This window comes from Sapajus apella, unplaced genomic scaffold (genome assembly GCF_009761245.1).
Source record: "Sapajus apella isolate SASKATOON/1434 unplaced genomic scaffold, GSC_monkey_1.0 scaffold128, whole genome shotgun sequence".
Classification (NCBI taxonomy): domain Eukaryota; kingdom Metazoa; phylum Chordata; class Mammalia; order Primates; family Cebidae; genus Sapajus; species Sapajus apella.
This window is the reverse complement of record NW_022437068.1, coordinates 2440287-2454388: the sequence shown is the minus strand read 5'-3', so window position 1 is coordinate 2454388 and position 14102 is coordinate 2440287. Positions and strand designations below refer to the sequence as shown.

The 14102-nt window shown below is 52.0% G+C and overlaps 1 protein-coding gene across 5 annotated transcripts in view; it reads left to right on the top strand.

The window, feature by feature from the left end:
• The window catches only part of NUP210 (nucleoporin 210), a 105302-nt gene that overhangs the window by 46303 nt on the left and 44897 nt on the right, over window positions 1-14102 (top strand). For all 5 annotated transcript variants that reach the window (XM_032262310.1, XM_032262308.1, XM_032262309.1 and 2 more), the window contains 6 exons: window positions 194-300; window positions 1320-1460; window positions 2108-2245; window positions 3845-4000; window positions 5735-5933; window positions 9117-9262. In XM_032262310.1, the coding sequence (XP_032118201.1) occupies window positions 194-300; window positions 1320-1460; window positions 2108-2245; window positions 3845-4000; window positions 5735-5933; window positions 9117-9262 (887 nt within the window). The remainder of the gene's footprint in view (window positions 1-193; window positions 301-1319; window positions 1461-2107; window positions 2246-3844; window positions 4001-5734; window positions 5934-9116; window positions 9263-14102) is intronic.

Here is a 14102-nt window from a genome sequence, read left to right as displayed (position 1 = left end):
GCAGGTGGGTGGTGTGGGGCCCGCAGGTGGGTGGAGTGGGGTCTTCAGGTGGGTAGTGTGAGGGCTTCAGGTGGGTGGTGTGGAGCTTCCCAGGTGGATGCTGAGGGCTCCTGTGCTGAGGGTGGTGGTCCCATTCTCTTCTGCCCTGCTGCCCTTGCGGCCAGAGTGCTCAGGCTCCCCCTTTCTGTTTTAGGATTCACTGTTCATCCTGGTGACAGGTGGGTGCTAGAGACTGGCCGCCTATATGAAATCACTATTGAAGTTTTTGACAAGTTCAGCAACAAGGTCTACCTGTCAGATGTGAGTTCCTCCTCAGGTTCTCGCTGGGGGATGAGGTGGGGTCATTGCCCGACTCAGCTGCTGAAGAGCAGCCCCCAAAGCAGCATGAGCCCCCCCATGCTGGGGCCAACTGGGTAGGGGTCCTGTTTCTAGTGACACTCCTAGGTCTGCGGGAGACACACCAAGGTGTCCCAGGGTATCTCCAGAGCCTGCAAGCCTGCACACCGGCCCCGCAGCAGAGCCCCTGCAGGGCTGGAGGACAGAGGGTGCCACAGTGGCAGGGCTCCAGGAGAGGGGGATAGGGAGGAGGCCTCTGCCTGCCGCCTGCCTGCCCCCTTCTCCCCAAGCTGGGGACCTCAGAATCCATTTTCTTGCCCTGCTCCTCAGGGAGGACATCCTGACTTTCTCCCTACTGGGATCCACCCAGAAATACCTGGAACCCTGGGTGACAGAAGCTGAGCTCAGCACACTTTCTGATTCTGGAAAGGGGTATCAGACAGATGGGGAAATGTGCAGGGAGTTTCAGCCACCTTTCTCTCCCCTGTGAGAAATTCCAGGCTCATCAGTGAGCACCTCCAGACCCTTCCAGGTGGCGTTGAAGATTTTAGAAGGAGGCAACGTTTCCCCTTGGTGTCCTTGCAGAAGTCATTGCTGTGCTCTTGTTTTCAAACAAGGGCTGGGATGGTCACCATTTGCATTTAGCTGTAAGGGACATGATGTCCTTTTTCTGTATTTATTGATTCCTTATTGAGACCTCAGTAGACTCCAGGCTGCTCCAGGTGCCACATGGGGAGCTGAAACAGGAGCACAGGTCATCGGGCCACGTAGGGAGAACAGCCTGGGTGGGGACAAAGGCCAGAGTGGTCAGAGCTCCGTTCCAGGGCCCGGCCCACCCATCTGCTCCTAGTGGAGGCTGCTAAGCCCCAGGGGACCCGTTGGCCTGGCCTGGCTGCTGGTTTCAGTCCTGTAGCTTCGTGCCCAAACTGACTTGCCAGAGTCACCCCAGAAGCACCTCTAACCTGTTCTGCCTCACCTTCTAGAACATTCGAATTGAAACCATGCTTCCTGCCGAGTTCTTTGAGGTGCTCTCATCCTCCCAGAATGGGTCGTATCATCGCATCAGGGTGCTAAAGAGAGGCCAGACGGCCATTGATGCAGCCCTCACCTCTGTGGTAGACCAGGCAAGTTGGTGTTTTCCCTGCTCTGTGCCTTGACCTCTGAAACCCCACTCTGTGGGCAGAAATGTTAGCCCAGGTGGGTCGTGGGTCCCAGGGAGTCAGGCCACCAGCGTCTCTTCGCCTGTCTGGGCTGCTTGCTTCCTGGGGTCCTTTTTGCCTTTGTCTTTAAGAAGCCAGTGAGCCTTGAGCTTTGCTGATTGGAAAATCAGCCTGGTGTTCCTTTTCCTACCGCACACAGAAGCCCCCTTGGTCTGGAAGGGGCTGCAGTCTGTAGCAGGAATAAACACTGATGCACCAACAGTGACTCCTGCCAGAGTTGGTTTTCTCAGTTCTTGGGGTTGGACATGCTGCTTGAGCTCTCAAACCTCAGTTTCCCCATCTGTAGAGTGGGGCAACACCACATCTATCCTGCCAGGGTGCCCTGAGGATTCAGTCAGGCAGTACTTCCAGGAGCGACCCTAGCAGAGCTATAGAAACCCATCCCTGTGGAGAACGAGAGGGAGCAGGGTGTCTGGCACCTTCCTTTCCACTCTCCCCCAAAATCCATCTTTGTGGCCTGATCCTCAGGGAGGGGTGGGGGTAAGGTGACTGGGAAAGACTGCTGATGACATGGTTGTCATGGTGATGTGTGGCACCCTCACCCCTTGTAGGATGGAGGTGTCCACACACTACGGGTGCCTGTGTGGAACCAGCAGGAGGTGGAAATTCACATCCCCATCACCCTCTATCCCAGCATCTTGACGTTTCCTTGGCAACCAAAGACGGGTGCCTATCAGTACACAATAAAGGTATGTGAGACCCCCACCTCTGGGTGCGTTCCTTTGATACTTCTGTGGGATTGTGGCTTTTTGTACATTTTATTACTTTTAGTATTCTCTAGTGGTAATAGAGAATTTTAAATCCCATTCTTTATGATTTTTGTTGTTTCCTGAGGTTTCCATCATAACAATGCATTTTTGTAATCAGGTGGAAAAAAAAAATTAAAAAATTGAGAATAAGGCAGGGTAGAGTCCTAACACTTGCAGTCCTAGCAGTTTCAGAGGCTGAAGTGAGAGGATCGCTTGAGCCTAGGAGTTTGATACCAGGCTGAGCAACAGAGGGAGACCTCCCTTTCTACCAAAAGAAAAAAGAATTGAGAAAAAATACAATAAAGAAAACCTGGAATTAGATTTGAATTTCATGGTTGTTTATTTTGCTAAAAATTGTTTTTCGAAAGGGATATATTTACACACTCTTAGAGAAAACATTCAAATTTAAGGGATAAGTATCTCCAACCTAGTCACATGGGACTTATCACTGCTCTGACCTTAATGCTTCCACATGGTGTTAGCCAGCAGGACTCGCCTCAGGCAGGGCCTGAGTCCACTTGGTCAGCTCAGGGCGCATCAGCCCTGCTGTCCCCTGGAGTAGTGACAGGTGTCCTGTCTGTGCACTGACATTGGCTCTCTGCTCAACTGTGTCACTGTCCTGGCCCCTTGGGTTCTGGGGTTGTTTCCCCTGGTCTGGGAGCAGAGGCATGGCCACTGACCTCTCAGCTGATGATGAGGAGCAGGCAGGGGTGTGTGCTGGGAACTTGTGTCTGGTCAGGGAGGCAGTATCCTACAACTGGCTCTGTGACCAGGGGTTCTCCGCACTCCAGCCTGAGCTCTGGGAGGTGCTACCGGGTTCTAGGGCCTCTGTCATGGGCGTGGTGTTTGTGTGTCAATCTCAAGGTCCCCAGAATATAAGGACAGAAACGAGACAGGACGGAGAGGGCGAGGCAGGGGGAGCCTCCAGCCAGACCCAAGCTGATGATGCCACATTTTTCCCTGCAGTGGGCATCGACCTTATGTATCAGTAAGGAAGTGGCCACAGGTGTTTTAGAGCCTGTGAGAGTGTGTATGTGTTTGAGTGTATTCGTGTGAGTGTTATATGTGTGAATGTATGTGTGTGTGAGAAAGTTTGAGTGTGTGCGTATGAGGATGAGCTGGTGGGAGTAGGTGAATGTACGTGACTCTACTGTGGCTGTGAATGGTGAGTGGGTGAAAGTGAATATGAAGGTAAATGTAAGTGTGAGCATCTGTATGAATGAGTAGGTGTACGTGTGTCCACTGTGGGTGTGAGTGTGAGCATGACAGTAAATGAGTGTGTGTATGAGTGGGCAGGTGAGTGCACTTTGGGTGTATAAGTGTGAGCATAAGTGTGAGAGTGAGTGTGTATGAATGAGTGGGCAAGCAGCTGTGTATGCGAGTGTGAATGGCGAGTGTGTATGTGGGTGAGCCCATGAGTGTGAGGGTAAATGCGTATGAGTGTGAGTGCATGCATGCACATGCGTGTGTCTCTGACCCCTGCCTTCCCCAGCAGGCTGAGGGCAGGCGGCCAGTTCTATAATGGCTTTTCCTCTGTAGGCCCACGGCGGCAGTGGGAACTTCAGCTGGTCTTCGTCAAGCTACCTGGTTGCCACAGTCACTGTCAAGGGTGTGATGACCACAGGCAGTGACACCGGGCTCAGTGTGATCCAGGCACATGATGTGCAGAACCCACTCCATTTTGGCGAGATGAAGGTGAGAGCTCAGGGCCAAGACACCCCCTGGGAGGCTCAAGTGTTGGACCCCAGCCACCCACTCTGAGCGAGCCTCGACTTCACACAGAAACATCCCCAGCCCTGAGTCCTGTACTTAGGAGGTCAAGCCCCAGCCCTTCCCTTAGGAGCTCACGGCTGCATCAGGAAGATGGACAGGATATGTCTCACGTCAGGCAGCAATGGGCCCAGAAGGGCCAGCATCCACAGAGCTGGGTTTCTGGAGAGGAGATCATCTAAGAGTCATTCTAGAAAATTTCCTAGACCTGAAAGGTAGGAATCTCAAATTGGAAGGTCTACCAAGCGCTGGATTGTAAACTCACAGTGAAAGGGCACCGCCAGGCTCCAAGAGACCAGGCCAGACTCCTCTCCCCTCACTCACCTGCGGATACGAAGGCAGGTGTTCCCCTGCACAGGTCCCCACACTTGGCTTTTGGCCCTGAGGGTTATGGGGCCATCTCAGTTCACAGTGGCACCAGGTGGCAGTGGTCACAGCTGAGCCTCTGCCAGCCCCACCTGTGACCCCTGACTCCAGGGAGTACTTGCCTGGTGCTCTGACCTCAGCCCCTTTATTCTTTCATTTGGGGCAGGAAGGGAAGCCCCATGGAGTCCAACTGCAGCCTGCTCTTCCGGTATTGGAGACAGGGATGGATAGGCTGGCCAGTGTTCCACTTGAGACCCATAACTGCCTCTGTCTAAAGCCAGGCCTGATTCTCATGGAGAGGGGCTCTGCACCAGCCATTGAGACAAAGCATGAGGTCCAGGATAAACTGGAACCCCCATCCTCTCACCCCAGCTACCCCTTGGTAAATGTGCCACTGTTCGCCCGGCAGCCCAGCCAGATTCTGAGGACAGTTCCTCAGGAGGCAGCATATGTCCTGGGTAGAACCTGGCTTTCAGGGCCAGCCTGCGGGGCTCTCAGTCAGACCCAGCATACTGTAAGGGAGCTGGCTTTTTCCCCTCAGGCCAGCGCCTCACCAAGTGAGTGGAATTAGGGAGAGCCCCTCCTTAACCAGCAAATAGAGAGGACTGAGGGAGTTAGCAGTGCGCTTAGAACAGAACCTCTAGCACAGGGACTCTGGTTTTATACAGGCATGGCTGTGCTTACGTCTCCTGGCTCCAGCCGCTCTACCAGTCCATTCGGTGAACCAGACATTCAGAACTCATCCCACATCTCACTGGTCCTGACAGCCCTGCCCCGGCTCAAGCTGCCGCATCTCTCACTGGGGCTTTCCAACAGCCTCACCACACTGCTCACCCAGCTGCTGGTCAGTACACAGAAGCCAGGGTAATGGGGAACCTCTGAAGTTCCCCAGCTCAGCCACAGTGAACATGGACTCCTCACTATGGCCACCAGCCCCATCTCTTTCCACTGCCCCTGTGCAGTGCACTTCAACACACTGGCGTCCATGATCCTCCAAGGCGCTAGTCTGGTAGGTGCTGCAGGGCGTTTTCACTCACCTTCCCTTCACCTGGAGTGTTTTCCCACCCGGCTTGCCTGGCTGCCTATGCTATGGCTCTCAGGTCTGAGGTCCTAGGCTACTCCTCAGAGAACCCTCCCCTGCTCTCTGTCCCTGAATCATCCCACTGCCTGGGACAGGCTTCTCACAGACATATCCTCAGTGCCCAGCACACAGCAACTCTTAGGAAATCCAAGCAACAGGACTTGCCTCTCCCATGGAGGCTGCTGAGCCCAGGCCATGCCCCTGTCTTCCAGGTGTGTGTGATCGAGCCCCACAGCATGGAGTTTGCCCCGTGCCAGGTGGAGGCACGTGTGGGCCAGGTTCTGGAGCTACCCCTGAGGATCAGTGGCCTCATGCCTGGCGGGGCCAACGAAGTTGTCACCCTGAGCGACTGCTCTCACTTTGACTTGGCTGTTGAGGTGGAGAATCAGGGTGTGTTCCAGCCACTCCCAGGTAAGCCAGCGGTGCTGAGCAGGTGCCAGACACTGGGACTGGGGCCAGATTGCCTGGGTTCTCAGCATGGACCACCCGGATTCTCGAAGAGAGGCTTGAGGCAGCAGAGGGGCTGCAGTGTAAGGAATGGCAGTTGTCTCCTGATCCACCATCGGCTCTGGTCTGGCCTGGATCTTGCCGGCTGTGACTTTAGCAAATCACTGGCTTCAGTCAACCTCAGTTTTTGCATCTCTAAGCTGTGTGTCATCTACATAGAATCACATCAAAGTGCCTATTTCAGTCCCTGGAATGCAGTTGGTATTCAGAATACATTGTCAATAGGGGTTTAGTTAGTTCTAGAGTCCTCTCACCTGTGGCAGGCAAGGCCCACCCATCTGTTCTCTGCTGCAGGATTTTGGTGGTGACATGGGTGGAGTCTGCCTGTGACAGTTAGTTTATGGAGTGTCAGCCCTGCCAGGACAGGACAGGTGCTTTGCATGCCTGGCCCCATTAGGACTTTACAACCACCCTAGGAGAAGGATCTGTTGTTGGGCCATGTGACAGATGAAGAAACTGAGGCTCTGTAGCTGTAGCTGCCCAAAGTCACACATGGCCTGGGACAGGGATGGAGTACAGACCTGGATGTGGCTGACACTGACCCTGGGGCTTTAGTCACCTGTGAAATGGGCCCTAAAGATAAGGCAAGGAAGGGAAGCCTCTCTGATTTGCAGAAGACCAAAGGACCAGTAAACTATTGAATAGGAGAAATATTTGGGCAGATTATTGGAAGATAATGGGGACACCATTTGGTGGGCAGGGGTGCCTGTGCCAGGGCCTGGAGGTGGGCAATCTGTGGTGCTTGTGTACATGAGGACTGGGAATGGCAGGACCCATTGAATCATGGAGAACTTTAGAGGGCTTGGACCTGGTGTGCAGGCAGTGGGGAGCCACTGAAGGTTTTTGAGCAGAAGAGTGATGTGATCCCAGCAGCATTTAGGAAACTTTATTGGCAGAGGTGTTTGTAGGATCGCCTGTGATGCCAAGTAGCTGTGCATGCAGCTGTAGCTGTAATTGCATGCAGAGCTTTTGCAGTTTGAAGCTGCACAGAAGGAGGCCAATATCTCTGAAAAATCTCCGAGCAAACCACATCCAGGAGAAACTAAGCTCATGAAGTCTATAGTGTCATCTGCCAGGTAATCTTTTAGGATGGAGGAAAAAGCCTTGTGCGTGGGAGAGGCCTGCTGACAGCAGGACCTGAACCATTACCCACCTTTCACTGCCTGCCACAACCATCCTGGAGGGGGAGTCTGCAGGTTGCTGCCCAGGCATGGGGTCAGGTTCCAGTGAGTAAAGTTCAGGACTTGGAGTTCCACAGGTCTGGGTCTGAGCCACTCTGTTCCCTTGCTGGCTGTATGATGCCAGTGTGCTGCCCAGCTTCTCTGAGACTTGGGTTCTTTAACTATAAAATGGGATGACAGCTCTTGTTTATTGTGACAGTTACAAGTGAATATCCCTCAGCACAATGCAGGGCGTTTCTCCAGGAGTTTGAGTTCTGAAAACAGCAGTCAAGATAGGAATCCCATGGTGTCAAAGTTTCTCTTAGGAAGTGGCTTGCACCGCCCCTGGTATGGAGTGTGCATGGTAATGTGTAGGGAGGTGTGTAGGGCCCAGGCTGTATGAAAATATGTATCTTAAAGACCTGGGCTCTGTCAGGACAGAGATGCTCACGCCATGGGGCTTAAGAGCACGTCCGGTCAGCAGGTTGACCTGTCCCTATAATGCCTACCCTGGAGCTTACTCAGCTGTGGAAACAGGTTTGGTCCCTTGTTAAACTCCCTGTGCCACCTCCCAGGCTCAGAGCACCGGTGGCCAGACTCTGATCATGGCTCTGAGGAAGAGCCCTGGCAGCCCTGGTCCAGGCTGGCCTTCCCTTTGTGGCTCCCTCTGCTTACTACAATTGGACTTTATGGTCCCATTTCTTCCTTGCCTTCTTGGGCGGCATCTTCTTGAAAGCCCCTGGGCTGTGGGCACTACTGTGAACCTCTCTACATGGTGCTGGCATAGACAGACTTATAGAATATACTGAGCCCAGATAAAAACCTACTCACACAGGGTGAAATGATTTTTTTTTTTTTTTTTTTTTTTTGAGATGGAGTTTCACTCATGTTACCCAGGCTGGAGTGCAATGGCGTGATCTCGGCTCACCACAACCTCCGCGTCCTGGGTTCAGGCAATTCTCCTGCCTCAGCCTCCTGAGTAGCTGGAATTACAGGCACGCACCACCATGCCCAGCTAATTTTTTGTATTTTTAGTAGAGACGAGGTTTCACCATATTGACCAGGATGGTCTCGATCTCTTGACCTCGTGATCCACCCGCCTCGGCCTCCCAAAGTGCTGGGATTACAGGCTTGAGCCACCGCGCCCGGCCTACATTTCTTTTTGTTTTTTTTTAAGACGGGGTTTCACCATATTGGTCAGGCTGGTCTCGAACTCCTGACCTCAGGTGATCCGCCCGCCTTAGCCTCCCAAAGTGCTGAGATTACAGGCGTGAGCCACCGCGCCCAGCAGGGTGAAATGATTTTTGGCAAGGGTGCCAAGACTGTCCAATGGGAAAAGGACAGTCTGTTTACCAAATGGTGCTGGGACAACCAGATAGATATCCACATGCATATGAATGAAGTTAGACCCTTCCATAACTCCATAAACAAAAATTAAGTCACAGTGGATCAAAGACCTAATATAAAATTGAAAACTACAAAACTTCTGAAACAAAACTGGAGGCAAGCTTCAGGACATTGGAATTGGCCTTGATTTCTTTTGCCTATAGCACTAGATGCACAGGCTACAAATTTAAAATAGCTCGTACTACAACAAAAATTAAAAAGTCCTCTATATCAAAGGACACAACAGAGTGCAAAGGCAGCCTACAGAATGGGAGGAAATATCTGCAAATTGTATAAGGGATTCATATCTAGGATATATAAAGCATTCCTAAATGTCAACAGCAATAGCACCAATAACCCAGTCAAACAGGCAGACGACTTGAATAGGTATTTGTCCAAAGATGATACACAGACCATTAGCACAAGGCGGAGGTTGTAGTGAGCCAACATTATGCTAGTGTACTCCAGTCTGGGCAACACAGCGAGACTCTGTCTCAAAAGGTGATTTCAGGGTGACCATCTGGTTCTCTCCTTTGTGCAGGGAGGCTGCCACCAGGCTCTGAGTACTGCAGCGGTGTCCGGGTAAAGGCCGAGGCCCAGGGCTCCACCACACTCCTCGTGAGCTACAGACACGGCAACGTCCACCTGAGTGCCAAGATTAGTATTGCTGCCTACCTGCCCCTCAAGGTGAGTCAGGGGCCCTGAGCTTTACCACCCACCCTGCCCACTCCTTCTGGATGCAAATTACCCATTTGCTGTGACGAATTTCCATGACAAACCCAATTCCTTCAAAATAGCTTTTGGCACAACTCCCTCTCCTGTGATTTCTGGCTAAAAGCAGGATCCATGTGGAAGGAGCAGAGCCTCCCTGATGGGGCAGTGGTTGCGGGCGTCTCTGTGGTTACACGAGACAGCGCTTGGCAGGCTTGGCAGGACACCAACCTGCCAGCCTCTCCCTACGAAGGCAGGATTGTGGGCTGCAAGGGCTTCGGAAGTGTGTTCAGCAGGGGTCAGAGTAGAGGGGCGCTTCCGCTTCACTCCAGAGCTATGGTGTCCCCACAAAGCCCTAGAATTGGTACAGCAGCCCTGTGGTGTGGCAGATGCTGAGGCCTCCCAGACTGGGGTCAGAGAGGATCTGCCCTGGCCTAGTGACAGTCCATCCCACTTCCCATCTGAGGACAGTGGTGGCCATGACCTGTGCGGGGCAGAGCACATAGCTTCAGCGTCACACCACCCTCCCGAGCCGAGTCCAGCCTGACCCCCACCCATTCTTGGACCTCACATTCCCTGCCTGTAAAATGGTCCTGAGACAGCGCCTGCCTCATAGGGTCGTGGAGAGGATTCGCTGAGCACACGAATGGAATGGGCCCAGTATGCAGTCTAGGGGTAGTGCAGGCTCCGGAAGGGCTAGTTATTAAACGTGGATAAGAAAGAACTGGGCTTTCCTCTGGTGTGGGTGGGAAGGCTCCATGTGAGGACTGCCACGCAGGAGGCTGCCTGCTGTAATCATTCCTTTCTTTGAACTCTGCCTAGCATGCAAAAGGGGCAGAGAGGGTTCGTTGGTGAGGTGTTCCTACTCTCCTTCCGGGAAGGGCTGGAGGGCAGTTGTAGGGGAGCCCCAGCCTCCTTGGCTTAGCCAGGAGTCCTTGCATTTTTCTGCTCCCGGGGTCAGCCTCAAAGACAGCTTTGGTCCCCATGGTTTGTACCATTTTTTTCTTCCTGTCACCCATTGGAAGCAAGCTTGGCGATGTTAGGATCTTGTAGCTCTGAACCCCCAGCCCTAGGGTTCAGTGCCTGGCACAGAGCAAACAACAACCAAGGGTGGTTTTGTTTTTAATGAATGAGTGGGGAAATGTTTCCAGGGTCACCCAGCCAGGGCAGAACAAAGCCTCCTGACTTCCAGTGCAAACATAGGAGATACTTCTTAGATGTCCATTAGTGATCAGAGGCCTAGCCCTGCTCCTTGTCCTCCACCTGTTTGTTCCTTCAGCATATAGGCATGAATACCTATCTGTGCAATCCCTGCTGCAGTCCCTAGAGATGCATCAGGGCAGAAAACAGAACTTTGTCTCCAGGAAGTGGCAATCTGGCAAAGAGAGGTAGAGATGACTGTAAACAAAGCAAAGAATGTGGCTGGGCGTGGTGGCTGACACCTGTAATCCCAGCACTTTGGGAGGCTGAGGCAGGCAGATCACGAGGTCAGGAGTTCAAGAGCAGCCTGACCAATACTATGAAACTCCATCTCTACTGAAAATGCAAAAATTAGCCGGGTGTGGTGGTGTGCACCTATAGTCCCAGCTACTTGGGAGGCTGAGGCAAAAGAATTGCTTCAAACCAGGAGGCAGAGGTTGCAGTGAGCTGAGATTGTGCCACTGCGTTACAGCCTGGGCGACAGAGTGAGACTTCATTTAAAAAAAAAAAAAAGAATGTATTTTGCCTCTGCTTGCCATGGATAAAGTAGAACATGAAGGGATGATGGGGGTGGGAGTTTAAAATGAGGAGGTTGAGACTTCCCCCGACCCCTGCTCAAGCACAGCACTGCAGCATGTGAGAGTATCAAGAGAGCAGAGTGGAGAGAGTTGAAATCCCTGAGGACAGTAGGCATTGTGGGGTTACCTGGCCACACCTTTTGGGAGCTGGAGTGTTTTACCAGGCACTTCGGAGAGGTTCTTCGGGGCCCTTCCTGGATGCGGGCTCTGGATTATCAGGATGTTTGGCTGGAGCAACAGACGCCAGAACCCGAGCTCACAGTCCTGAGCTGGGATGTAAGGATGAGGATAAGGCGGACAGGTTCCTCAGTGAGGTGGCTTCCTGACTGGGCAGATGATAGAGAAAAATGGATATGGGTCTCTTCTCCTTTCACCTCTCTTCTGCCTAGATAGCAGTTGAGATCAGGTTTATTTACAAGGAATAAAAGCCAAGCGACAGGGACTTAACAATACAGGAATTGATGTTTCCGTCGCACGTGAGGAATATTTGGAATATTTGGGCGTTGACACCCGCTGAGGAGCCTGCACAATTCATGAGCGTCCTTCATCAGCTGTGTTGTTAACCTCTCTTCTTGGCACAGGGTTCCATGACACTTTTATGCCTGAGGGAGAGAATTAAACAGGAAGGTGATAATTCCTCGTCCTTCGGTTGTTAATTGTAGGACACAGATCCTTCGAACAGTTATTTCTCTTTGGGGTGGTCACAAAAATGTCTTTGGCAAGACATACAGTGGCCTGCTTTGCCCATAGTGGGGTTTTGTTGGTTGTGGCCACAAGATGTGGGTAAGGGCATGGGATCAAGAGTCAGAACAGACCCGGGCCCACCAGCTGGGTTAGCTTGGTTCAGTGTCTTCATCTGCTGAGATTCATCCTTTCTGTCTATAAAGTGGGAATGACAGTTAATAATAATAACAGTTGTAACAGCAGGGGTCATTGATTGAGCATGTACTAGTCACATGTTCAGGACTGGGGAAACAGCCTTGTAGACATTAACTTGTTTAAGGTCACATACTAGCTTCTTTCCAGTGGGGACAGAGAAGCAAAGGCACAAATGATGGTATATCCAGTGGTGGCTGATGGGCAGAGATGAAGAGTTGAGCTGGAAAGGAGGTGACAGGTGAAGGGTGACCCTGTCTGAGAAGGTGATACCCAGGCAGAGGCCTGAGTGGTGAGCAAAACTGGGTCATGCCGCTGTCTCTAGCGGGGAGTTTCTAGAGGAGCAGAGGTGAAAGCCCTGAGCATGCTTAGTGCTTCTCCTGCTGGAAATGGGCCACTCCTGGCTCTGTAGAAGGTGGAGTCTGGGATGGGTTTCAGCAGGGGCACCACAGGCTCCTTGGAATTGTTTGTGTGTGAGCACATGTGTGCAGGGAGGGATGCCCAGAGACAGTTGATAACCTATATCAGACTCAAAAAATGTTCATATTGAAAAACAAAGTCAAAAGGACAGAATTCTCATTTGAAAAGTGTCATAGTCTATTCAGGTCACCTTAACAAAATACCTTGGACTGGATGGCTTATAAACAACAAAAATTTATTTTTTGCAGTTCAGGATCTGGGAAGTCCCAAGCCAAGGCACCAGCAGATTTTGGTGACCATTGAGAGCTTCTTTACCTATAGATAGCCATAATTTGGATGTTTGTGTGTCCTCAAATACATATGTTTAAATGCTGACCCCACAGCAATAGGAGCTGAGGCTTTTGAGGAGTGACTAGATCATGTGGCAGAAGCTTCACTGGGATTAGTGCCCTTAGAAAATAACCCAGAGAGCTAGCATGACCCTTCCGCTGTGTGTGGATGTGGTAAGAGGTTTTTTGTGGGTGGGGAGTAGTCTTGCTCTGTCACACACTGGAGTGCAGTGGTATGATTTTGGCTCACTGCAACCTCCACCTCCTGGGTTCAAGCAGTTCTCTTGCCTCAGCCTCCTGAGTAGCTGGGACTACAGGTGTGTGCTACCATGCCTGGCTAATTTTTGTAGTTTTAGTAGAGTAAGGGTTTCACCATGTTGGCCAGGATGATCTCGATCTCTTGACCTCATGATCTGCCTACCTCGGCCTCCCAAACTGTTGGTGTTACAGGTGTGAGCCACCGTGCCCAGCCTGGGAATATTTTTCTTATAAGATTTTTCCTTCATGTGGTTAAGATCATGCCACGGATGCAGGAGGAAACAGACACACCCTACCCTCCACGAGCCCATAGCCTGATCAGGGAGACCCCCAAGCCATGAAGCTCCTTCAGGGTGAGGAGCACCAGGTGAGGTGGGGAATAGAGAAGTGTCACCTGGGCCACAGGTCAGCACTGGGTTGGGGAGGAAGCGGGGCATTCTGTAGACCAGTGTGCTGAGCCCTGTGGTGTGAGGAGGGGTCGCCTAAGTGATTAGGAATAAAGGCAGGAGGGTAGCTTTTGCAAAGGCCTGGGGACAGCTAAGCATGGCTCTCTGGAAAGATGCCAGTAGTCTGATGTTGGGACTGGGGCCAGGTTGGGAGATCCCAAGTCCCAGGACAGAAGCTAAGCCTGTATTCTGAGGGCTGTGGGCGCTGTGGAATAGTTTAATGCACAAGAGACATGGTCAGGTCTGTGTCTTAGGAAGGGACACGTGGCAACCGCTTGAAGGTAGAGTAAGTTGATAAGTGAGGACTTGACAGTCACCACAGTGAGACCCTCTGCAGTGGGAGGTGAGCGCAGCTGGGTGAGGAGTCAAGGAGCAGGGCTGCAGGACCCCTCAGAGTGAATCATTCCTCTCTGCACCCCTGCTGTGTTACTGGAGTGAGGGGTCCTCCTGTGGAGTCCCCACATCTTCCTGGAGGTTGGGTGGGAATGACACCCTGTTACACAGAATCTAAGCACTGCCATTGCCCATACTGGGAGGTCATGGGGCCCTTGGCACCATGGTTACCCTAGGCCGTGGAGGAAATGAGGGCTTTGTGTGACATATTACTTTATTTCTTTGTTTACTGGATACTTTAAGGACTCCACAGTTTTACTTGCCAACTCACTTTCATTCACCAAATAATTGTTGAGCGCCTACTATGCGCCAGGCA